Below are 26,110 nucleotides of genomic sequence, written 5' to 3' on the forward strand. Positions count from 1 at the left end.
CTCACGCGGCTGGCTCGGGGTCCGCGGTTAGCAAAACCCGACCGAGAGCGTGGCCCTGGCCACTTGGCCGTGTCCGTTCTCACGTAGCCGTCACTCACAGCACGAGGCCCACGCAGGGCACTCCCGTGCACCTGCTCAGTGAGACGAATCTGCGGCTTGTGTCCGTGGGTTGGCTGGAAGGTTCTGTCCCACGTAAGCTAAGAGACGGGAGCTAGACGAGGCGCAGCGGAGACACCCCCATCTCTGAGCCATTCCTCTGCTCCGCGGTGGTGCTCATGACCCTTCCCCTTTCTAGTACCCCTTGTGCCAACCAGGAGGGCTGTGTCTGGGGCTCCGCCTCTGCCCCGTCGCCCGCCCGGCGGCTGGGCGCAGCCCTGCATCTCCGAAGAGCCCGCCGGCCTCTTTCCGCCGGCGCCGGGCTGGCACAGGACCAGCAGCGGGGAGCAGTCCCAGTGGACCAGCAGCGGTGAGCTTGCGGACTCGGCGCCAATCCGCCCATCGGAGAGGCGGCCGATGGCATCTGTGTCTTATGCCTGTGCCCCTCACCCCGTGTTGGTTGCTGGCGGCGAGGGCGACCACGTGTCTGGCTGTCGAGTCTTTGCCGTGTTCGGTGTGTGGCTGGTTCCCACCCGGAGTCTGAGACCCGCACGAGGGTGTGGAACCAGATGCTTCGCTTGCGTCCTCCAGCACCCCGAGCGGGGCACCCGGGCCTCCCGACCGCCCGCCCGATGCCGACACGGTCCCTTCCGTGAGCCAGGGCAAACCGCGGCGTCGCCCTGAGACCCGGGCCTCCACCCTGGCCACACCAGCTGCTCTGCGAGCACATCGTAAAGACTGACGATGTCATGCCTGCCATGCCCTGTAGGGACAGGGCCAAGCCTGCACGGTGCCCGCAGCTCCCTTCCTGCCATGTTCCTACCACAAGAGGCCAGCGCGGTGCAGTGGGGTCGGCTTGAGGTCTGAGAGTCTCAGCTACTGCCCCTGTGGCCCGGGAGGGGCAGGGAGCGTTTGCGGGCCTCACGCTGCCACCACAGGGATTTCGGGGGGCCCTGCCAGCTTCCGGAGCCGAGCGGTCTGGGGTGGTAGCGAGCCCAGGGCTGCCCTCCTTGCTGCTCCGAGCACGGGCCTCGATGGGGCTGCACGGTGGAAGGGGGCGTGGGGAGGTGGCCAGAGAGACCGAGCCGATCATACAAAGTGGAGGGAGATTGCTGACTGTCTCGTCTGGTCTGAGGTACCCTGAGCTTTCCTGTATGGGATGCGGGCAGCTCTGGACCGACTGAGGGTTTTTTTCTCTCTCATCACAAACGGAGTACCTGTTGGTCTAGTGAACACGTTTTAATCGCTGCTCAGCCGTTCGGACCCGTGACTTTAACTAGAAAGGGCAGCCCCTCCTGAGTCATGGGGGCACTGGCCACAGCGCGGCTTCCCTGTCTCATGGGGCCAGGACTGAGGTCTGTACCTTCCCAAGACCACCTTGTGGGCCCGTGAAGATGCGGGACCAGCTTCTACAGTCCACCGAGGCAGGACTGGGCGCCCCTCGACCTGCCTTGCAGGCCTTCCTGGTGTGTGGCCCAAAGAGGTGTGTGCTTTGGAGGATCCCTTCAGGACCTCCAGGGAGGGAAAGAAGGAGGCTCATGTCCTCTGAGTCTCCTGACCAAGGGTCTCGCTGACCCAGCAGACTGGCCCCAGAACACACGAATGTGCACACAGACACCCTCACGCACCGATTCCTGGAACCCGGCCATCCGTCCTCAAGCCCAGATTCAGCCCTGTGTTCACTGACCCTCTGCCCTGGGACTGCCCTTGCTCCTGGAGGGAGCAGATGCTGTGGGGGGGGTCTGGGAAGGACAGAACCTCATGCCCTGCTGGTGGCCGGATCCCGTGTGGGAGGGGAGGGTCCCATGGGTGGAGAGGGTCCCATGGGGGAGGGGAGGGTCCCACGGGGGACGGCGGATCCCATGGGGGAGGGCGGATCCCGTGCGGGAGGGTAGATGCCGTGTGTGCTGGGGTCTAGGAGGGACAGCGCCCTGTGCCGTGCGGAAGGGACGTACCCGGGAAGGCTTGCAGCTCGGGGTATGCGGACGTCCTGTTTTAGGCGGAGCTTCTGCAGGCCCCCGTCCTCACCTACCGCCCAGAACAAGCGCCCACCTGAGGACCTGATGGTTTCCTCCCCATGTCCTGACCCCTCCTCAACGTCCGCAGTCGGCCCTGACACCTTGGTCTGTCCACTGTCAGAGCTCCTGAGCCCCAGGATTCTGGGGATAGCTCGGGTAGCAGCTCTCGGGGGCAGGGACCCAGAGCAGGAGGGGCGGAGGGCATGTGGGGTTGCGCGTGACCTCCACAAGGTCACCCTGGGGGAGGCCAGGTTCTGAGACCCGAGAGGGGCCCCGGTGCCTTCCCGGCTGGGGACATCCTGCGTCCCGAAGAAAGCCATCTGCTTCTTGCTGCAGGAGGGCATCCTTTTCCCTCTGCGGTCTCACATGCTGTGCTCGAACCTCCTGGGAACGTCCCTGCGGTGCCTGAACCAGCCGGTCCCCGAGATGCCACCCCTGTCACCCCTCGGTCACTTCTTCCCACGACGCCTCCATCGGGCACCTTCTCCCTGTGCCAGTCTGGGGATGGAGAGACCTTGGTCCGTCCGAGGCTGGCCCGTTAGGAGGTGCGGACCCGCGGCCCAGTGCCCTCCTTGCTTCCCCACCCCGGGTTCCCAAGCAAACGTCCCCTACAGACCCCGTGGCCCCTTCCAGAGCGGGACAGGCTTCCAGCCAGTGGCCTCCTCGTGGGAGAAGGCGCGTGACTTCAGAAGAGCAGACTCTTCCCGCACTTCCCCCTGGGACTGTTGCATCCGCCCGCTTCTCCGTGTCCTGGCCCCCAGTGCGTCTTCCAGGCTGCTGGCAGCCAGTCCCCAGGACAGAGCTTAGGACCACCCATTCCTGTTCCCGACAAGTCATCAGTCAAAAGCTTCTGGGTTCCCCGGCGCCCAGCTGCACGTGCCCAGCCTTGCGGAGGGCAGAGGTCCAGAGTCTCCCCTCAGGGAACCCGACCCCGGGACCCAGGGTGGCCTCTGCGGGCACCGTCTCATATCCCTGCAGCCTGCTGAGGCTGGGCATCCAAGCACCGCCCCACCTCCGCGTCCCAGGACCCCTCATCCCCAGCAGGCTGATGCGGAGCGTGAGGATGGACCACACGCTAGTGTCCTGCGGCCACCGTCAGGTGATGCCGCCCCCGCTGGGTGGCACGGAAACAAGGTGTGTTCTGCCTCCGCTCCAGAGGCCAGACATGCAGACGAGGTGTCGGCAGGGTCTTGCCTCCCGCCGGCTCTGGTGGTAGCCTGGCCTTGCCGGCGTGGCTCCTGTCCTGGGGCGGCTGCACGTGGCCCGCTGTCTGCGTCTCAGACCCCCTCTCCTTTCTCAGAGAAGGCACCGGGCTACCCTAGCCTCAAGAGCCTGCCCTAAATCCAGGATGCTCTCGACTTGGGATCCTCAGATCGATCCAGGGATTAGGATGAAGACGTGTCTTTGGGATCACATCAGCCACCGTCAAGGGCACTCACGTGGCCACATGGCCATCTCTTGAGGCTGTGTCCTCGGCAAGTCGGGTGGCGTCGGCCTTCCCCGCGGTGCCGGCACGTAGTAGGGCTTCAGTTAGTGCCTGTTGAGTGGATGGCCCCACACGGCCTGTGTCCCCGTTCCAAGCTCCTCTCCTCCGCGTCTCTTCTTGAAATAAAAACCTGCTTTCCCGGCAGCTGGTCACAGGTGTCTGGGAGCAGAGCGTATGGTACGGGCCCACGAGCCCCTGGACTGGGTGTGTTTGCCCGCGTGTTTGCTCCCGCCCATGCATGGCAGAGCCCGCGGGGCACGGGCAGAGGAGGCATGGGCAGCGGCTTGCCCGGGGCAGTGTTCTCCGTCCTTTCACCGGGTCGTTTTAGAGCTGCGCTGGGGGTCCCTGCTGTGCTGTTGGTGAGGCCCCGTGGCCACGTGGTCTCCGGTTCCAGCTTCCGTGGCTCGGCTCCCCGACCCCATCCTCAAGACCTGTGAGGGTGCCGTCAGTTTGTCCAGGTCAAGTCCACCCTTCTGTCTGCTCCTGGTCTCTGCGGTGGCAGGTGTCCCACGCCTGAGGGCTTCAGCCTGTCCCCACGTGCCCCTTGTTTGTTCCTGGCCGCCTCCAGAAACGTGGCGGGGGCGCTGGAGAGAACAGGACGGGGCTGTTTCCCCTTTGTGATCTGCACGAAATCTTGATTTATAAGCTACCCTGCGGTGTGAGAGAAACACTGAACGACGGGGACATGTGTCCTAAACTTGAGGCCGGTGGCCCTCACCTCCGGGTCAGGACCGCCGGCGACACTAACGTGCAGAGTTTTGTTGCTCAGACATTTCGTGGGGCTGGGACACCACTTAGGAGCAACAGCCACACGGGTCAGGACTCCGGACGGAGGAGATGAGGGTAAGCCTCCCCTGTGTGTGCTCCGCGTTGGGCTGCTTGTCAGAAGGGAAATACGGTGGGAGGACCCCCGAATTCCAAGCTGGGGTCAGGGTGGGAGGGGAGGGTCTAGGGTCGCTTTCGATGCCACGGAGAAAGCAAACTGCAGCACCGAATGTTTTCCTGACTTGCCTGGTCGGCGAGGCCTTCCTCAAAAAGCCCCTTTAAACCATCATGTTGCCCCGGACCGAGAGCGGGAGGTCCTTTGTTTTCCGGATGCCACCAAGGTAGCAGGGCACTTGGGACACTCCGATGCGGCTTTCGGGGAAGACCGGAAACAGGTTGAAAAGCAGTGCAGTGACCAACGGGCCCTCCGAGGTCGGTAGCATCCGGAAATGGATCCAGAATGCCTGTGGGAGCAAGTCTGTCCCTTTAAAGGGGAGATGGCCTCTTGTCGGGAAACCTTCTGCTCACGGCCCGGCCGGCGTGCCGCTGCTCTCAGCGGATGGCTGTGGCTCTTTCATTTTTCCTTTCTTTCCGAACTCCCTTCCTCTTTTAAAAAAATGAATGCGACCGCCATTTGGTGGTTTTATTTGCCGGCGCCAAGAAAGTGAGGGTTTCCCAGCCACCGCAAGCTACAAAGTTAATCCCTGCCATGGAGCCCGCCAGCCCACCGGGGTCTTCCAGGCTTGGCCAGCGCGGCGTGCGCGATGGCTTCTGTGGGTCGGTGGCCCCCGCGGCAAGGCTGCCGGGGAGCTGGGGAGCTGGTGTCCGAACCGGTCATGCCAGCATGAAGCGTGTGGCAGCTGAGAAGCTTTGCACTGGGACAACCTCTCTTTCCCAGTGTTGGTGATTTTGTGTTCTGTCCGGCTTTGCGGGGCGAGGCTCTGTCTGGTGCGCTGAATGGCATGGGTTGTTCCTCTTCTTCTGAACAAGGTTTGTTTTCATTCGTCTTGTCCTTCCGCAGCTACGGAGAGAGAAGCGAGGGGGTTCTGTTTTTCGAGAGCAGGCGCATTGAGCTGGTGTGCGCGTCTGGGTGTCTGCGAGCCGCCGCAGGACGACTTGGTTACCGTTGCTAGGTTTCCAGACCGCGTGCCCGTGCTTGCACCGCTGACATGTATAGGCGATGGGCGGCCGGGGGGGGGGGTGTTTTCAAACAGATTTCTGAATGTAACATTAGTTGGGGGGTGTTGTGAGACAGGATGTAAAACCCAGGCTGATCTTTTATTTAAAAAAATAATAACAAGAGCCCCTTTGGCAGATCTCACCTGCCGTGAAATAACCCGATCTGATTCGAAGGAAGCGTCGTGACTGTACAATGTGCCACTTCCCGTGAAGGAGACACAGGGGCCCTCTGTGCTTGCCCGTGGGGCCGGCAGGTCCTGGGGAAAACCCCAGATCGGGTAGGCTGGGGTCGGCCGTGCCGCGTCTCCCCGTTACGGGCTGCAGGGAGAGCCTTCTCCGGGAAGGCAGGCCGCTGTGTGAGCTAGAACTGGGGGGCGAACCCACAGTTGTCAGGGTCCCCAGAGCAAGGTGCGCAGGGGGCCAGGGAGCCACGGTGAAGCCCCCGCAGAGTGCGGCCTAAGCAGACGTGAGCTCCCGGCTGCCGTCACCCGCCACGCTGACTCTGTTCCTGTGTCTCTGGCCTCCGTGGGGCCGAGGGAGCAGCTGCGCGGCGTGTGTCATCGGGACTCCCTCCTGGCACCAGAGCTGCGGCCGCGTGGGTCGTGCTCCAGGCCGAGGGCCGTCCCTCCCTTCCTGCCCTGCAGGGCTTGCCGCTACGGGAACCCCCGCCCCGCTCCGCGGCGCGCCCCTCCCGCGAGAAGTGTTATCCCCAGATCCCAACACGGAGCAGACGGGCTGGGACATGTGCTAAGGGGACACCTTGTTGGGGACAGCCACAAGTTGCCTGTGGGTTCTGCTGGGATGGGGCTTTTCCTGTGGCCAACTTTTGGCACCGCTGTCCGGGGACGTGGACGTGGGCATGCACTGGCCTCCGGTCTGTCCAGCCTGGGTTCCCCTGGAGCCCAGGACGCTGGTCTTTGTCCTGGAGAGGTGCCGCAGGGGTGCAACGCCTTGACGTCCTGTGGCCTGCGTGTTTCCCCGTGTGCTGTCTTTGTGGCCCGTGGGCCGTGCTGGGGCTCACCTGCATCCCCCCCGGCCCCAGCAGGTTCTTGGCCAGCTCAGGCATGCCGCGGGCCTCGGAATGGTGCCTGCGGGAGGCCAGGCGTGGGGTGGGGTCCTGCCGTGGTCGCTGCCCACAGGGGCCCTGGCTGTGCTGTCCCCCATGCAGTGGACAGGTGTGGCTGCAGGAGAGTGTGTCCCACGAGAGGTCCCCGCAGATCCTCCCACCTGCCCGTCCCTTGGGTTGAACTGTTCCCCAAACCTGAGCCTGTCCTGGTTCTTCACCGCCCAGCCTGGGGCTAGCTTGGGTCCCTAGGGCAGAGCCCCTCCCCATCCACCCCAGCAGCAGGGTGGGAGCCCCAGGCCCTCGGCCGCAGAGGTGCTGAGAAATCGCTGTCCGTGTCAGCACAGCCTCGTCCCCTGGTTCCCGACCACGTCAGCCCGTCTGGTAGCAAGTGGCGTGTCTCATTGCGGGACATTTGTAGATGATGCAAACTAACACGCCTGTGTCACTTGTAGAAATCGGCGTGACGCTCCGGCGTCCTGCAGGAGGGCGCGAGGCAGAGTGGGGGGGGGGCGGGGGGGGGCCCCGAGGTCTGTGCTCCCGTGAGTGGGTTTCCTGAGGTGGGGAGACGTCTGGGTGCCGTTGCGGAGACCACGCGAGGCGTGCTTGCTCTCGCAGGTGGGGCCACACTCCCACCAAACCCGGCGAGTGTGAAACCCCCCCCGAGTGTCGGCACGGGGGAGCCCCTCAGAGGAGCCGGTGCACCCTATGAACAGGCCTTACGTCCGCGTGAGCATCTGGCGGAATAGACGAGTCCCCGGAGACCCCTGGGAGGACCCCCCCATCCTGCAGGAACCGGGTCTGTGCCTGGCCCTAAGCGGGAAGCTCCTCCCTGACCCCAGGTGCCCGCTGCCGGGCTCCTCCCGTGCTCCCCGGTTCTCGCGGGGCGCTAAACAAGGGCTCCGGGCCCCGAGGGTTGTTTCCGACGGCTCGGCTCTGACCCGTGCGCCTCTGACGCCCACCGGGGCCCTCTACCATGTCTGCGCGCTCCCCCTCCAGAGGCGTGCTGCATGGGAGGTGCCCCTTCTGCCGTGGGCTGGGGTGCCTGTCCCTGCTGGCCTGCCCCTCCCCCGGGTCCCCAGACTTCCCCCTGACCTGCCCACCCTTCTATCCGCAGCTTTGCCCCTGGTGCGGGCCCCAAGAGGGGAGCTGTGCCCCAGAGCCCCGGCTTTGCCGCTCCGTCCTGCTTCCCAAAGCCCTGTGTGGCCTCCTCCCCCCTTCCCTGACCCCTTAGCCTCTTGGTCTGGGTTTGGCTTTTTGCCACACCGTGCCATTCTCCTCCCGCCAAGACTGTGCTCCCGATGGAGGCCCAGGCAAGACTCCCGGGGTCGGCGGGGACAGGACTCTGTGTCCTAGTTCCCTGCTAATGGAGAAGGTCTCTGCCTGTGAGAGGGCAGGGGTGGGGCTGAAGTCGCCATGAGGGGACACGAAATCCCAACAGACTGTAGAGTCTGGATGAGAGTCTGGATGGCTTCCTGGAGGAGGAGGCAACAGGTGACAAAAACCGCTAATGCACTTTCAGGGACCGCCGATGCCCAGGCTGCGCTCTGTGCCTGTTACGGGACCACAGAGATGGCCCTGCTGGAAGGGGACACTGACAATGTGCCCAGTTCACAGATGCGGAGAACAAGGTTTCCAGAGCCCTGGAACGGGTCCCATGCTGGGGCCGAGGGCAGTGACAAGGAGCTGGGGTTTGGACAGAGGCCCCTGGTCACAGAGCCACCCTTTCTGTGTGATCCTGTCCTGAGCCCCTGTGCCTCTCCTAGCCACCTCTCGTGCCTGGGTCCCCCCGAGGCATCAGACAAGCCTGTCCCCCAGCACCCCTGCTCTCGTCCCTGTTGGAGGACAGTTCTCCGGACATTGGGGGCGGGCAGGCAGTTCCCCTCCCGTGCGCCCCAGCGCTGGGCCACCGGCACCCAGCCCAGAGGAAGCCCTCCCGTGGGTGGGCCACCACCGCCTCGAGCAGGACCCTGGGGACGCCTGTTCTGCCTTCCACCCCAGTGCCCTCGGCTGACGTTGCCGGCAGGTGTGGGTTCTGCCCACCCGGCCCAGACCGACCTCCACACTGCCAAGCCCAGTCGCCCAGCCCCGCCATGCGTCCTGTAGAAGCTCCGTGCCCCGCTCCCACGGGGTCTGCGCCATGGTTCCCAGACCTTCCAAGGGGAGAAGCCCGGGGCCGCTGCCGTGGTGGTCTTTCTGTCAGAGCCATTTTGTCCAGGAAGACCAGTGTCCCTGTGCTCCAAGAGGAGCTGTCATGTGTTGCTTACAGGATGCTGAATAGGAGGGCTCCCCCGCACCCCCTCCACAGGCCCACACATCCCTGGGCTTCCCACCTCTCCCTGCGGAGGCTCCCCGGCTCCCCTGCACACTGGAACTCACCTTTCCTCCCCCTCCTCATCCTCTTGCATGCGCCTGGCCTGTCCCCGAGCTCCCATCCTTGGTATGTCCCTCTGGGGGTAGGGGGTCCAGTTGGAGATTTTCAAACTTCTGCTTTGCAATGAGGAATTCAGTGCATTTCGTCAAAGGAGCCGGTGTGGCTGGACAAGGTCTAGAGTTCCGGAACTCCGCGCGCCCGTCACCTCGCCGCTCGCAGAGGGAGTCGGGGGGTTTCCCGAAGAGAGGACGGTTGGCTCCTTGGACGTTAGCCACTGTTGTAAGATGTGTCCCACCCCCCGCCTTCTTGGTGAAAGCCCTAGAATCCCGAAGGTGTGTTCAGAAGGACTTGTGTTCTGGAGGTGACAGCTGGTGACCCCAGGGGAGCCCAGACTCAGTGTGAAGGAGCCCAGCACTGCCTGTCAGACCCACCAGAAACCCAGGCCGCCCATGGATTCTGCAGCTCCCCTGAGCCTGAGCAGCGCCGGGGCACATGCGGCTCGGCCAGACACTGGTCATCACGTCCCCACGCTGGCCTGGTGGGAAGGTACCGGATCAGAGGGGCGGGGCTCGCACCTTCCCACCTCGCGGGGACAAAGAACCTAAAACCCAGAGCACCCAGGCCCCGCTGAGACTGCGTCCACTTCCGGGGACGGGCAGGGAGCCCTACAAGTGCTCTGGCTCTCCAGCCTTCTCTTTTCCCAGCCGCCCCCATGCCTCCGCAGGCCAGACAGCTGCTGCCCCACCTGCTTCCTGGGGCTGTGATCACGCTGCGTCCTTCCAGGGCACGTTGCCCCCGACCCCCGACCCCCACCTTCCCCAAAGACCGGTGCAGTTCCTCCACTGTTTTTCCTCACCCGACCCCCCGGTGCCTGGGTCATCCCCGTTCCTTTCCTCAATCGGAGCAGTGGCTCATTTCCCAGAAACGGGGGTGCGCTGTTTATCCCCTGGGCTGGATGGGGTGCTCTGGACCCCAGGTCTGCGGCCTCCCTGCCCCCACACCGGTGCTCCCCGCTCTGGGCCCATGGGTTTTACTGGAGGGCCACACATCGGGTACTTCGGAAGGAAGGATGGGACAGACAGAAACCCCTGCCGCGAGACTCTGGGGGGCGGCAGCGTCAGCAACGTCTGGCTACCCCCAGATGCCAGAACGTCCTTAACCTTCTCAGCGAGAGTGCTGGGACGCGTTTGGGCCCCATGGCAACCCTTCCCCGATGACCTTCGGCGGCGGCATCTCTGAACCGCGGCAGGACCCTTCACGAGACCTGGGTGAGGCCAGTGTCCCGAAGCCAGGAGGCAGCGTCCCTACCTGGCGTCCGGCCAAGGACCCCGTTAGCTCTTGGGGAGCCTGGCCCTTAGGGGAGGGCACGCACCCCAAGGAGTTCTCGTTGTCGTTGTGGAGTGACAGCAGCAAGCAGAGTCCGGAAATGGTCGTAGAAATCTTAATTTTCGTTAACACACCAGGGCAGCTGGGTCGTAGAACCTCAGAACAAAGCATTTAGCCAAGCACCAGAAGGACCCACGTTCCTGTCTCCCAGCCTGGCGTCTGTCCGGATCTCACCAGCCCCTTCAGACGTGAGCCACGGCTGCATTCAGGGCTCTGGTTTGGTGAGGGCTGAGCCCAGAGGAACGTCGGCGTTCCCTCCCGAAGGCTTCCTGGGACTCGAGTGTCTGAGCCCCATCAGGGAGCTGAGCCCTGGGACGACGTCGCGGGTGGCGCTCGGCTGAATGCAGCAAAGGTTTCTATTCTGGTTTCCAATGAGCATAAGTGGAAAGACTTTGCGGAGGGTTTTAGCCAGAGAGAGAAGGATTTGTACACGTGTGCACGCCAGTGCTGCCGGTTTTAGCTGAGCCGGAAGGGACCCATCCGGGAGCTTATGAAGCGGCAGCGGGTGACGGAAGTGAGGCAGGAGAAGATGGAACCTTCTGGTCCAGGCTTGCCTGGTGATGAGGCTCAGGTCCTCCCCAGCTGGGTCCAGGCACAAAACGTAGACACTGATAGACACTCCTGTCCCTGAGGCCACTGGCTGACCCGCGAGGCCACCAAGAAGGGACCATCTCCAGGGAAAGCACAGGAAAGAGTCCCAGACCCTGGGGAGGTCCATTGGGGTATCCTGAGGTGAAGCTGGGAAGGCGACGGAGGGCAAAGCTCGTGACCCGAAGGGGCAGCATCCCACCAGCGTGGGGACAAGGAGCCCAGACCCTCCCCTGCACAGCAGGGCTGCGCGGTCGTCCTGCTGCTGGCAGGAGGGAGCAGAAGGACGGGGGACAAAGGCTGGCGGACGCAGTACACAGCTGCTGGAGGAATTGCACTCGGGGACGTCTCGGCAGCTTACCCAGGGTCATGCCCTGCTCGCGCGTGTGAGGTTGGGGTTCGGGCACAGGTGTCCTGCCTCTGCCCCGTGCATCCGTCCTCTGCTTTCGCGCATAGCCGTCCAGCTAACGGAAGACCGATTTGACGGGGATGTGCTCCATAGGGGAAACATTTTGAGAACACCGCGCTTTGCTCCTTTCGTTAGGAATTACCAGTATTCTCTTCGGTGCGCTTTACAGAAATTGAAATACTGCCGAGGAGGAGATAAGATTGTGCGGCGGGGGGCAGGCACGCGGTGTTTGGTCCTGTCCCGCCAGGGGCCACGCTGGTTCCGGCTGTTAGGATTGCGCGGGGATCTGAGCCGCTCAGCCTTCGGGACGGCTTGCAGACAGACGACCTTCCTTCTTGCACCAAGAGCTGCTACTAGGAGCCGGGAGGGTCTGAGTCCTGCGTTTCTCCAAGGCCTGGGGAGCCATGGCCTTGGTCAGTGTCTAGACGCACCAAGCTGAGAGGCAGTCAGGGTGTGAGGGTGGCCACCAGAACGGGGTGACCCGCCTCTAGACGCGGTCTTCACTGGTTTGTCTCAGATGTCCCCGTGGTCGTGCAGACTTGGCCTGGCTGTGGCTGGAAACAAGGTCACGGGTGAACCGCCTAGCAGAGCCTGGCGTGGGGCGGGCATCCCGTGGGCGGTGAGCGAGACCTCCAGGCGTGTGTATTCCTCCTTCTGCCGAAAGCAAGCTTTGTGTCGAAGCCGCGCCTCCCCGCCCCCCGCAGACCCTGCCGCCTCTGCTGGCCGGCCCGTGTCGCGGAGGACCGTGTGCGAGCACGCTGGCGCAGGCCGCGGTGCTGGGAACGACCCTGTTCTGTCTTCTCCGGGGTCGCTCTGTCGAATCCTAATCCCACGGGATACTGATGAGCAGTGGCAGAGCGTTCATGAGCCGGCAGAGGCGGACATCGGGAGCGTCTCTGCACTGGGTCCCAGGCGGCTCTGCCCGGCGTCTCTTGGGGACCGGCCGCGGAGGCTGCAGCCCCTGCAGCCGCTGGCTGAAGGGCTGGGGACCTTGTCCGCCTCCGTGTTTTGCTCCCATTCGCAGTGGCTCCCGCCATCGCGTCCTCCTGTCTCTGAGCAGACAGCGTCCCTGGGCGCCTGTGTCAGCTGTCAGCACGCGTTCCCCCTTCCGGCGCTCGCCACTTTTGTCAGAGAATGTGAACGCGTTCGAGGCAAATTTTATCAAACTCATTTAAAAGTAAAGCTCGTGGCTTCGCGTCTCAGAATAGCGGCTGACGGGTGGGATGACGCCGTTGTCATGGCAACCGCTCGTTGTCTGGGGAGCCGGGCGTTCTCCAGCGAAGGGGGTCGGTCCAGACCGCAGGTTTCACCTGACTCGGGGGCTCCCCATTCAGCAGACGTGGGGGTGGTCCCCGCTTCTCTTCCTTCTGTGGGCGCCGGTGACCCCCTCCAACCTTCCTAACGGCTTGGGCTGAGCGGGGTGTGTGGCGTTAAGGCGTGTGCAGAGGGGACCAGCAATGGGGCTGTGCCCGCCCCGCCCCAAGGAGCGGGGTCTTCGGGGTCTCATGGGCTCCTCCTGTTCGGTAGACCAGGAGGTCCCAAGACCTTTGCCAGCCCCTGGCGTGGCCCCAGCTGTCAGCACCGAGCAGAGGAGCCCCGTGACTGTTAGCAGGCACGAGGTGACCGTTGCTCCCAGCCCACCTTTAGCTGGCCAGACTGGGAATGGAAGGGTCGTCCGCAGGTGTCGGGCTTGGAGGGGACTCACCCAAGAGTTGTCAACATGGCCTGGGGACAGGTCACCGTTCCTCGTGGCTCGTGGTCCCACGCACCATGGCCGTGATCTATGGAGGGCACCACGTGGGCAGGGGTCTCTCCTCTCTCTGTGTGGCCATGTGGCATGCGGTGCCCTGCGTGCCCTTCCAGGAAGGACCCTGGTCCCCTCTCCTCCTCTGCACGCCCCCCCACAGGCTCTCCCGTGTCCTTCCTCACCACACTCATGTCTGTTCTCCCCTCCCCCCCATGCCCGTCCCCGCTGCAAACTGTCACAGCGCCCGTGCTCCCCTCCCCTCCCCACGCGCGGAGCCCGTCAGCCTACCTGACGGCCCGCGGACAGATGCGGGATCCATACCCTCGATTCAAAAAAGGATTTCAAAAGCAAAAGCTTTTTCATAATTCATGGGCCGTCAGACGTGACCTGAACCGATTTGAATCTATTTATAGTCTTTATTTATCCTACTTAGTGTGATCAGGCCCATGTCCCCTGAAGGAGTCCTCCTGGGACTGGTTCCAGGACCCTGCGGGGCCCACCGACCACGTGAGGCCCATGCAGCCCTGCCCCGCGTTCCCGCTGCAAGGCCAGGCCACTCGAGAGCACCGGCACAGCCCCGGCCCTCTGGCTTTCCGAGCCGGTGCCGGGCTCTGCATTCGTTCAATGAATGGAAGCTTCTACGTCTGAAAGTCACCCCGGGTGTACCTCTTCCGTGTTGCAAAGGGTCCTTCCGAGGTGGTGCTGCCGGGCGGGATGGAAGCACCGTGGCTGTGACTATTAATGGGGGTCTGTGCAGAATTGCAGATGCCTTCAGAGCATCTCCCGGGCAAGCTCAGGCAAGGACTTACCTCTCGGAGGGCGCGTCCCCAGCCCTCTCCTGCCCCCACGCTGCCTCCGTTCCCGCTCAACCCCGGGACTGGCCGGAGGGGCCCGGCTTTGCCATCTCTGGGGATTCTTTTCTTCCGAGCAGGCGCGTGTCGTATTTACTCCTACGTCCCTTTGTCTGTCTCTTCCTGCCTCACTTACCCGGCAAGCATGTTGGGGCTCAGCGGGGTGAGGCTGGGGGACACAGGGGTGAGGCTGCCAGGACTCCTCAGCCTTCGTGAGAGACAGACACGGACTCGGTGTGAGAAGGGCTCCCCCGGAGGGTCGGAGCGTGGCATCTCAGCGAGGGGCGGCGTGGCTGCCCAGGGGCCTGCTGCGTCCTTGTGCTGCTCTCGGTCCGGCCCCCTCCTCCACACCCCTGCTTGCAGAACTCTCCCCTCAGCCCTGCTTGGAGCCTCGGACCTCAGACCCACTTCCCGCCCCAAGGAAGGCCTCTGCTCACAAGCACATGTTGAGCCCCCGGGGGCAGGGCAGGTGGGACGCCCCCAAAGAGCCCGGCATCCTGCGGCCTGGCTGGATGGCGAGGTGGCGGAGGCTGGCCGGGCTGGGCCAGGAGGTCCACCCAGAGCTCCGTCTTCACAGCGCACTGACCGTGTCCGGGGTGAGCCGCCTGACCTCGGCAGCCCGATGGGGGCGGATAACCGCAGGCCAGCGCTTCCCCTGTCCCCCGACCTGCGGGCACGGGTCCCAGGGATTCCTGCTGGTCTGGAGGCCGGGGCTAGGCTGTGGGGTTCTCCAGTGTGTGGGTCAGCTTGGGTTGCCATCCCACACACTAAGGAGTCCTGGGGCTCCTTTGCTTGGTGCTTGGGGGACATAAACCACAGGTGTTTATTCTCTGTGTGGTCCTGGAGGCCAAAGCCCGGGATGTAAACGTGGGGAAGGGCAAGAGCGCCCGGAACCTGCTCTCAGCTCTGCCCCCCCGTGTCCTCACAGGGTCATCCCTCCGTGCGTATCCGTGTCCTGATGTCCTCTTCTTGTGAGGACCCCAGTCACATGGGATCAGGGTCCCCCCGGTGACCTCATGTTACCTTAATCACCTCCATAAAGGCCCCTTCTCCAAATATGGCCACATTTGTAGCTTTTTGGGATTTGGGGTTCAACAGATAAACTTCAGGGGGACACAGTTCAGCCAGTAACGCTTGATGCCCACCTGGCCTCGGCCTCCACCTTTGGGAGGCCCCCACACCGGCTGGCAGTCCCGGGACACCGGCCCCTAGGATCCGAGTCAGGCAGCTTTGTGGGAGGGGCCCCATCCTGATGTGACGACCCAGACCCGACCCAGAGCTGGCACAGGTCGTTGCCGTGAGGTTTCCCTTGTCCTCCGGGTGTGTTGATGGCACCCACACGACCAGGGGCGGGTACAGCATGCAGCTCACCACACGCGGACCCTGGAGCCCGTGTTCTCAGTTTGCATCTTGGCTCTGCCGTTTACGGGCTGTGTGACTCTAGACAAGTTCCTTAACCTCTCTGTGCTGTAGTTGCCTTCTTTGTATCACAGGGATAAAGGTCAGTCTTTCAGCTGGTTGTGGCTGTGGTGAGGATTACCTGCCTGGCTTGATGCCGTGGTGCCGGAGGGAGTCAACATAGTTCGAGTTTTATCCTGGCTTCACAGAGGCAGAAACTCAGTTTGGGGAGTTTACGTGACTCGGCTGACTTGTCATAGAGGGTGCAGGGTGGAGGCCCAGGTTTGTCCGAGAGCAGAGCGTAACGCCGGAGATCATGTGTGCATGTCGTCCCGACCCCGAGCAGGTGGGATCCTCCCGTGAGCACCCCCCCGCCCCCATCACTCCCCTGCAAGGCCACGGCCAGTCCGTTGAAAGTGGAAACCCAGTCTTCACGGGGGAGGGAGAGCTGCTCCTGTTCTGCTTCTTCTTGGTGTCATTGGTGAGGTTTCCAGAGCGAGGGAGTGGACACGGCCTGGGTGGTCCCAGGGCACGCTCCAGGGGGCCGGCTGCTTTCCACTCCGCCGGTCGCCCCTAAGAGACACGGATCGGCTTCCAGGGAGGCCGTGGCGGCTGGCGGAACTCAGTGCTGACGAACGCGTGGGTGTGGGAAACCCAGACGGTGACCAGCCTTCGAACCCCCGAAGCTCGCCGGCCGGGTCCCCGGGGCACTGGTGTTCTGCACCCAGTGCCCCTCCCGAGAGATGTCACGGAGGTGCAGGCGATGAGGTCTGAGCCGCAGAGTGTCGTCACAGAATAGTGACCCTGCTGCTGAGCGGACGTCAGCCGTGGGTGTCCGGCTGGCCCTGCACTGGGTGGCACGGACTGTCCTCCAAGCGGCCCGGGTGGCATTTATGACCCGTGGGCCATGAACGAGCAGCCTGGGTGGCTCTGTGTCCTGCTCCAGCCTCCGTTGGCTTGTGCCCCTCCTGCGGCTGGGTGCTCACGGCCGCCCTCCTGTCCCTCCACGGCTGGAATCCTGGCCCAGCACCCAGAACCTGCTCTCAGCTCTGCCCCCGACATGGAGGGTCCCCCGCCTCCCAGCATTCTCCACCTGTTCTGGATTCTTCCAAGGAAGCAGGTCCCTGCGCTCCGTCCCTCCCCCTCCCCGGGTCCCTTCCTGTCCAGGCAGCACTGGGACACTGACTGGGGACCAACATCAGCCACCTCGTCTCCTGCAGGGTCTGGGAGCGTCCAGGTGGGAGCCCCTTCCCTGTGCCCACACCTCCCGTCCAGCGCATGTGGTTGGGTTCAGGTCCCTTGGGGCCACACGCTTCCCCTTGGGGGGGGTCCCACAGGCCATTACTCCCGTGGCCTCTGGCTTCCCTGAGAGCCAGGTCGCAGCGCCTGCATCTCTGGGAGGAGCCAGGGCCAGGGCGCGAGAGGGAACCCCAGCGGGGCTGCTGACAGGCCCTTCTCCCCGACCTAGGGACGCCCCGGGCTGTCCTCCCATAGCACCTCTTCCCCAGGGCGGGTGGGGCCCGCCGTCGCTTGCATGGTCATCCCCCTGTGCAGCGGGAGGCCGCAGTCCCTGGGAGCACCTCTGAGAAGGTTTCCCTGGGGACGTGCCATGGGGTCCCCGAGGGTCAACGGTCCTGCCGGCTGGAGCTCGAGTCCCCGGCTGTGCAGGTGTTGTGGCCTCCCCGGCAGCACGGAACTCGGCCCTCACCTGTGGGCGAGTTTCTGGCGCGGGGTGGAGGCGCAGGCTGCCGGTTGGGACTGGCCGTCCCCGAGGAAGGAATCAGAGGGTCATTTTGTGGGAAAAGCGGACGTGAGGCGGAGGTGGACGGGATGGACGGTGCGGGGCCTCGTGCCTCGCCGCCTTGGCCCAGAGTGCCGACCCCGGCTAGTGGGAGCAACTTGGGGGCCCCGTTCTCCCCTCCCAGCGGGCACACTGTCCTTTGGGCAGGAGCTGTGCGCTGAGTCGTGCCCGGCGGCTGGGCTGACACTCTGCCAGTGACACCGAAAATCTCTGGCAGAAGCAGGTTTTGAGTAACGGCTACATTTTCCCGTTTGTGGCCTCATTTGGCTCTGGCTCCTTGCAGGAACCATAAGACAAGCCATTCTTGCTGGAACACCACTTGTGATTTTGCGGTCCCCCGTGTGCCTGCGGCGGCCACCTAACCCAACCCCCACCCCTGCACGGCCGCCCCCCGCCCCCCAGATCTGTCGGGCAACGGCGGACCTGGGTGCGTGCACTACGGACGAGTGCAGCAAGGAGCCGTTGGGGAAATGAGCAGACAGGCCGCTTCCAATCGCTTCTTAGCCAAATGCTACTTCCTGGATGGTTCCAGTCTGGTTGCCCGCCTTGGTCCAGCCGCGGGTCTGGCCGCTCTGTGGCAGCCTCCGCCTTGGAATGCAAATTACGCAGTTCCCCAACTGAGGGCTGGGGCTCCTGCCCGCCTCCTCTGTGTCTCCGCTCCTCCAAAGCCTTCTCTCCCCAGCTGGTGCCAGAAGGAAGCCACGGGATGTATTCCCGGGTTGTTTTCGGCTCCTGCTTTCCAGTTAGCCGGAAGCAGCGGCTCTGCTGTCTGGGGTCAGTGCCGGGGCTTCGCCAGGACGGTGTAGACCGGAGGCGTCCGGTGCCCAGACCGCGCCCTTGTGATGTGCGCAGCAGAGGCGAATCCAGGCGACGGGGGCCACCCAGGCCTTTCCGACAGGGCCCAGGATTCCTGTCGAGTGTGCTGACGGCTGCAGGAGCCCAGGGGCCCTGGGGAACCTGCCTCCCGCATCCCCGTCACTGCAGAGACAGAGCCGGGGTGAAGCGGCTGCTGCTGGGGGAGCCATGCTGAGACGGGGACCACGGGTCCTCGGGGGCAGGGCGGCACCTGGCCCGGGACAGTGGCTCAGGTTCTATGAATGAATGAGCAAGGGAGTGAACTCGGCGCACTCTGGGGCACGTTGGGAGAGACCGTGATCCAGTTCTGAGCTGGAAGAAAATCCCTTCTCGTCCAGCTGCATTGGGAGGCTGTGCCCGCCGTCTCCAAGGGGCTCGGGGGCAACCCTAAAGATGCGCCCTGTCCTCCCCGGTGTCCCCACCTGTGCCTGAGGCAGGCAGAGCTGTGGGGGAGCAACAAGCCCCCCCAGGGAGCGGGTGGCCGGCCAGGCACAGGATGGGGCACGGCGGGTCATTTAGGAGCGCCCCGAGTTCCACAAGCCGTGAAGCTGAGCAGAAGAGGGAGAATCAGGAGGAGAGGAAGCCCCGGGGCTTTCTGCTCCAGCAGCTTCCAGCCACGGTCTCTGCGCGCACAGCTCCCCGTGTGGCTGGGATGTCCTTCTCCTTTTCAGTGGGATTTTAGTTGTCTTACTGGTTACTTTTTTGGGGATGATAAAGTAGCAAATTAATTGTAACGCATTCTCTTCTGTTTATTGTGTTGAATACTAGTCCTTTCCATTCAGTTCGTTTAAATTATTTTAGTAAGTTATTCTCATCGAAATAAAAAATAAGAAGCAAAACATTTGCAGATGAGTGAACCGGGGCCCTTGCTACATTGTTGCAGGGAACGCGGGGACAGGGAAAGCAGCGGGGGTAGAAATGCCAGACTTTGGGAAAGGTAGGGCTCCCCCTCCAGACCTCACCTTTGCTGGGTGCCTGGCGCGGGCGCTAAGTGTCGGGGATACAAACTCTGCAGGGTCGTCGGGGAGCGAGGGAGCCCCTCCTCAGAGCTGGGCGCGATGCAGGCGGCCCACGGCCAACCTCTGTGCTTCCTCAGGGAGGGCCGCCCCAGCCCGCTCAGCCGCCGCCAGAGTTCACTTACTCGCAGACGAAGTAGTCACACAGGCCGGCGGTGCTCTCCCCGTGTCCCTCCGGAACAGGGACGTCCGTGCGCGCGCACTGTTGCGTCTTCATCATTGAGACGTCCAGTTCGGCACCCACCTTCCTGTTTAATCGTTTCTTGGCATCCCTGCAAGCCCGCCCTGGGATTAGAATGAAATCTCCCGGGGCGCCCGAGGTGGGTCTGTGGTAGGACTCCCCGAGCCGTCCCCGGCATCTCAGGGGCCCCACAGGGGGTTGTCCTCGCTCAGCCACCATAGCCGAGAGCCCTAGATGGCGTGGCTTACAACCAGAAGCCTCCTTCTCTCCGCTCCGGAGGCCGGGGCCTGAGCTCGGGGTGCCGTCGCGGTCTGGCTGTCTTCTCAATGTGCACACAACTGACCTCCTTATAAGGGGGCCACGTCCATTCATGAGGGCTGGACCCTCGGGGCCGCATCACCTTCAGAAGCCCCATCTCGGAGATCATCCTAATGGGACTGGGGTTTCAAGGCAGGGATTTGGGGGAACGTGGTCAGTTCCTTGCAGGGACAGAGACCCTCCCCTGAGCAGCTGGCTGTACTTGAGAATTTCCCAGGTCACTGGGCGGCCTTGCTCAGGACACTTCTCGTCGGGCTCAGCTCGCTCACCAGATGGCAAGGACGGGGGGCCAGGGCCACCGTCTCTTCCCCGCAGACCTTGCCGAGCACACAGTGGCCATCCCCAAACTCTGCGAACGCTCACGGGCTCAAGACATTCTGCATCTGGTTCTTTCTTACCATCGTCCGCTTTTTTGGTTTTTGCCCCGACGAGGCCTATCTTCCTCGTCTTCCTCCCCGCTCTCCTACCCCCCACCGGCCCCGCATCCCCAGTTCCACGATGCACGTGGCAGGAGCCCCGCGAGGTTGCCACAGCAACAGAGCTGGCTTTTACTTTCCCAGCGCGGCGGGCCCCTTGGAGGCACCTGTCCCCTGGGCCTTCTCTGGGATGAAAGCTGGAGGGTCGTGGCGACGTCTGGACGTGATGTTGGCCTCGCTGGGGTGCCAGGACGGGGTGGGGGTGAGAGGCGGGGCCTCCTCCCTGTGGTTCCTTGTGTTACTTGTGAGGGCCGCCTGCGCAAAGTACCGCAGACGGATACAGCACGCACGTACCGTCCCTCAGTCCTGCAGGCTGGAGGTCCGTGATGTGGGTGTCCACAGGGCTGGGTCCTCCTGAGGCTGGCGGGGACGGGCCGATTCCACGCTGGTCCTTGGCTTGCAAGGTCGTCCCCTCTCTGTGTATCTGTCCATGTCCAGATCTCCTTTTCTTGCAAGGACATTGGTCAGACTAGATGAAGGCCCACTTTTGTGACCATGTTTTAACTTGGCTACCTTCCTACAGGACCCGATGTCCAAACAGGGTCGCGTCCTGAGATGCTGGGGGTAGGGTGCCAACATATGAATTTGGGGAAGGACACAGTTCTGTGCGTTGAGCTCCCGATGATTAGGACTGAGAGGCTAAAACAGGGTGTTTGATGCCTCTTCCCCGTGGCCCCTGCCCGACGGGCCAGAGCTGGAACAGGCTTGTATCTGAAGGGTGCTCTCGGGTCAGGTCACTGTGTTTCCACCTGCCTGACTCCCTGAAGACTCCCTGGGACCCTGAAAGGAGGCCGTGACATTGGAACAGGTGGATGACCCCAGAGGAAAGGAAAACCCTGAGAACTTGTGGTTCGATAGCAGGCGTGTGTGTTGGCGGTGGGGGTTCTCTGGCAGGTGGGGGACAGGATGGAGGACGCTCACAGCGCTCGGTGGGCCAGTCTGAGGCCACCCTGTGTGCAGGGGCACCTGGGCAAGCAGAATCGGTGGACCCAGGGCCTGGATCGGCTGAGGCAGGGACCGGGAAGCGCATCACCTATGGACTGTGTCCCAGTGGGTGGCTGAACACAGGCTGTCCCCTCCTGACCCAGACCTCCATCACCTACGTTGGTTCCCAGAAGATCTGTTTGCTTTTGGGTCGAAAATGTCGCTTTTTGCATCTACCTTGCGTATTCCCGTCGGATTTATCCCTGGGGTGTGACCGCATTCAGGGTTCTTATGGGATTTCCTCGGTCTGAAAAAGCCGCACTCAAGGATCTCCACCCGGTGTTCTGGGAGTCCTGGGGAGCGACCTCTGCCCGCCTGTCGTGATCACGAGCCAGTGGCTTGTCTCCCGCTGCATCCGGGGTCCTGAGGGTGGTATCTTAGCAGCGTGAGCTCCATGTCCTGTTCCTCACTCGCGCACTGCACCTGAACCGGCCGCCGGCCCTGTTGTTCTTGAACCGTGAAGCTGTGTGTGCACTCGCTTCGGGATTCTGACCTCTGGTGCGTCAGACGCCCGCCGCTGCACCCAGCTACCCACCCGGCCCCTCCCACAGGGGCCCACAGGCCTGTTATGCTGTGTGACTAATACCAAAGTCCCCAGCTTCCCAAGCACAGGATTTCTCTCTCTTTCCAGTGTCCCAAGTGTCACCTACACTTCTTCCTCTTTTACCCACGTCCAGCCCGTCGGCCGGACCTGTCCTATGTCCCGTCTCTAAAATCCAGCGGTGACATCGACCTCACTTTTCTCCATCGCTCCTGTCTACATTCAGGCTCGTATTCTGTCATCCTATACACAGACTAGTGCAGTAGCCTCCCAGCGAGGGTCTTTGCCTCTGCTCTTTCCATCCTCAGGGCAGTTTCCACCCCCACAGCTAGAAGAGGGGTCCTGCAAGAGAACCGTAAGTCAGATCCTGTTGCCCACTGCCTGCCGTACCTCTGCCTGGAACGACTCCAGGCCCCACACCGGGGCTGGCATCAACACCAGACTCCCGGCCTGCGGGACCAGCTCCGACCTGGCTCCCCCTTCATCTTGTGCTCTCCCCCGAGGCTCTCTGAGTCTCGGCTCTATCCCTGTTCCTTTGTTCCCGGACCACTGCATCCAAACTGGACTCCGACCTGGTCTTCGTGACCACGATGGGAATTTACGGTGTGACACCTAGATGCACAGACCCTTTCCCTTCCGCGGTTCCACCTGCTCCCTGCCCTGAACGCAAGCTCCCTGAGGGCTGGTTGCTCGTGACTTTATCCCAGGTGCCTAACGGTGCTTGGCACACACTAGGTGCTCATTCACTGCATGTTGGACCCAGGACGGGAAGGATGGGTGGGTGGTGGGTGTGGGACGGGCTGGTGGCTGGAGAGAAGCATGGGGGGGGGGGGTGAAGACGGGGTAGACGGATGGAGGGAGCGAGGGAGAGGAGGACGGAGTGTGCTGGTGTTTGAACCGGTAGAACTGGGTTAGAGCAGCTGCTTCTACCCAAAGTTACGAGAGGAAGGGGAGGAATGAGGTAAGAAGACAGAGCAGTTACCGCACCTGGCACAGCCCCTCCCGCACACGTGCTCACATGCACACCACACGCCACACGTGCTTGCCATCGTCACGGAACAGGGTTACGCACCCATGATCTTGTCTCCATGCTAGCAATTGTATGTCTCCCTGAAAATGCAGCATGTGATTGCACGTCCGTTCTCTATTTTTAGCTCGACTGTATTGGGGGGTGTTCGTACCTATCCATCTACTTCTCCATCCGCCCGACCATCCATTCCTCCCACCATCCATCCATCCGTCCATCCGTCCATCCGTCACAGCATGTACTGAGTTTTTCCTGACGCTGTTGCTAGGGATTGGTGCTGCAGTTGGGGGAAGGACAGCTGAAATCCCAGGGGAGATGGACTGCCCCCCCCCCCCCCCCGCCCCGTGACATCTCAAGGCAAGCTTTGCCGCGGGTGGTGCTTGTGCTGAAACGTGTGCGGTGGAAGGGTCAGCTCTGCAGAGGTGTGGGGCCCTATTCCTGATCACGAGCTCTGCCGGCGGCCTGTGGTGGGGAGAGGTTTGTTCGGGAAATCCTGGGCTCCCAGGCTGGTCCTTACGGGGGTGTGAGCAGGTTGGCAAGTGCATAGTCCTAGGGAAGTGGAGGGAATGTTGGGCTGGAGACAGGAGCTGGGTCCCCGGGGCCTCGCGGTCCAAAATCAGCAGTCTGGATTTTGTTCTAAACATGGTAAAAACAAAAAAAAACCTCTGAGGTTTTTAGCAGAGGCGTCACCATGATTTATATTTTCAAGAGGAGCCCCTTCACGCCGTGCAAACAGCTGCCGTGCGGAAGGCAGGGGAAGCCTGGAAGCATGTGGAAGCGTCCAGGGAGACCCGGCGGCGGGCATGGGGATGGAGAGCCGGAGCCTGGCTGGGAACCCACCTCGCTGCTTGGGCTGGGCGTGCAGGGTGATGCCTGCGTCTCTGCCGAGGGCAGCTGGGGAGCCGGGCAGGGCTGAAGAAGGCCGCGGTCCTGCGTGTGGTTTCGGGGCAACACTGGCTCACCCCGCCCACGGGATGCGGCAGTGTTAGGGACGGAAGGAAGAAGCAGCCGACCACACAGCCTCTGCAAATGCAGCGGCCATGGCTGCTGCTGTTTTCTCTGAACGTGGCCATGAATTTTGATGGCTCCATTTGAAATGCATCATGAGAGCATGGGAAGCAGATGCTCCAGGATGGCTTCTGAGCAGAACTCTGCTCTTCCTTGACGGAGCACAGCCTGGGTACAAGGCTTCCCCTAATTTTAGCTCCCAGCACATTTGGGCCGGGAGGAAAGCTGAGAAGCACAGGTCACGGGTGTGCTGGGATTGGAATAATTCCGTCTCCGCGTGGTGTCTGGCGACTTACCACGGGCCCCGGGAACTCCAGCTGCGGCGCCGCGACTCCAGGATGGGGCTGCGGGGGGGGCCGCGGGGAAGCCCCACAGCCGGCGGCTTCGGTCCACCAGGGCTCCCGGGGGGTCCACTCTGCGAGATGACACATGGCACACGCTGGCCCCATGCGCACCAAGGCCCCGCTTCCTGCCGTTGTACCCTTTATCCCGCCTTTAGCAGAACGGACAGGACCTCTGAGCTTGCTGTGACGTTATGCCCTGGTGTCTTTTTGGGAAAGCACAATGATCGAAATTCATCTCTCCTGCCACGTGCTAAGGCTGTGAGCCACAGGCTCTCAGGATTCCCCCTAGCAGGTCCCAAACCTCTGGGACTCCTCTCCCCATCCTCCTCCTTGGCAGCCTGAGCAGCGGGCGCAGGGCTCCAGGGCGGACTGGTGCGGTGGGGAAGACAGAGTGGGCCACGGGACTCATTAGTCCACCACTCGTGAAACGGTGTGTCCAGAAGTCCCTGTGAGGCTGGAGTGGGGAGCGGGGCTCTGGGGGCCAGGCAGAACGATGCTGGGCACAGGGCTCCCCCACACACAGACCCACGTGAGTGTGTGAATCCCGGCGCCACCACTGGCTTACTGGGTGGGATGTTGTAAGCTCTTTGAAGCTCTGTGATACAACAACACGGGAATCAGATTCCTCCTCGTACGGCTGCTTTAAAGTAAATAATACATCAAGAAGGGTCACAGACATGCTGTGCAGAGGCAGGTAAATGGGTGAAGCCCGCCAAGCACAGGGCGGTATTATCTTTAAAAACACACCTGGTCTGCCTTTTTACTCTTCTGAAAGAGACATGGAAAAAAAGAATCTCTCCCTTTCTTCCTAACCCAACAAACTATAGGGGAGTCGTGAGGACCTGGAGAGCTCACTCTTTTTTGGTGGGGGAAGTGGGCTTGGCTGTGGCCGGCAAGCGCCGGGCGGGAATGCGGGCGGGGCGCCGTCACATCCTCTAGTTGTGCGAGTGTGGCCAAAGGTACAGGCTTTGCATATGAGATATTTAAACTTGTATATGTTAGCAACTAATTTAAAAATGCTGTTTGATTTGGCCTCAGGCCACCCACTGGCAGCCTCTCTTAGGGAAATGAACATAGAGCCTGACATAAATAATACTGAAATTTTCAAGTGCTCGTCTGGCCACCTACCGAGCGGTCTCTCCGTTTCGTCCATCTATCCTCTCATGTACACACCCCCCCATTTATTGGCCCACTCATTCATCTGCCCGTCGGTCTGTCCATCAGTCATCCATCCATCCACCCACCCATCCATCACCCATCATTTATCCATTCACCCATCCATTCATCCATCCATCCATTGAACCCCAGCTCTGGGTTTCATCTGTCAGCCATCCATCCATCATCCAGCCAGCCAGTTGGCCATCATCTATCCATCCATAATTCATCTACTCATCCATCCGCCCATCCATCCATCCACCCATCCATCCATCCATCCGCCCATCCACCCACCCATCATCCAGCCGTCATCCACCATCCATTCTTCCATCCATTCATCCCCCAATTCTTCCTTTTTCCTTCCCTCCATTCTTTCTTTCCTTCCTCCCTTCCCTCCTTCCTCCCTCTTTCTTTCCTCCTCTCGCCCACCCATCCATCCATCTGTGGGTCCGTCCATACTTGCAGCAAGCCTGTCACATGCCGGGCCCCGTGCTCAACACTGAGGATGTACCCTGTGCACAGACGGCAGACTTCCTGCCGGTTACTTCCCACACAGTTTCCCATGGGGACGAGGGCTTCGATTTAAACCTGGGAGTTCCTTCACTCTTGCTTTGTTGCCACTGTGCCCGTACGCAGGGGAGTGTCATGAGAAGCCCTGGGTTTTCCGGCTGCTCAGAGCACCTGACCCGCCGCCGCTGCGCTCTGCGTCCCGCATCTCCCGGCCAGCCTTTGATTGGATCCACAAATGAGATGTCAGATAGCTGATTTCCCAGACCGGAATATGCCTGGTGATCGGAATGTTCTGTTCATCCTGCCAGGAAATCCGCGTGGCACATGTGTGAGGCTTACGGGGAGACAGAATGAGGAGCCTGCGGGGTGAGGGCAATCAGGGTTTGTCGGCCGGCCCACGGCTGTGTGTTCTGAGGCCCGGCCAGGCACTGTGCCTGCTGCCCGAGTTTTACCCGATGCAGCCCCGTCCTGGGCCTCTCGGGGGTCCCCGGCTAAAGGCTCACGGGGCCCGTGTACATGGAGGGGCCGTGGGGA

The 26,110-nt window shown here is 62.3% G+C and overlaps 1 protein-coding gene across 1 annotated transcript in view; it reads left to right on the forward strand.

Moving 5' to 3' along the window:
* SHANK2 (SH3 and multiple ankyrin repeat domains 2) overlaps positions 1 to 26,110 on the forward strand; it is a 459,520-nt gene that overhangs the window by 148,947 nt on the left and 284,463 nt on the right. The window contains exon 12 of the mRNA XM_046014851.1: positions 296 to 466. Coding sequence (XP_045870807.1) covers positions 296 to 466 — 171 coding nt within the window. The remainder of the gene's footprint in view (positions 1 to 295; positions 467 to 26,110) is intronic.

This window comes from Meles meles, chromosome 8 (assembly GCF_922984935.1).
Source record: "Meles meles chromosome 8, mMelMel3.1 paternal haplotype, whole genome shotgun sequence".
Lineage (NCBI taxonomy): Eukaryota > Metazoa > Chordata > Mammalia > Carnivora > Mustelidae > Meles > Meles meles.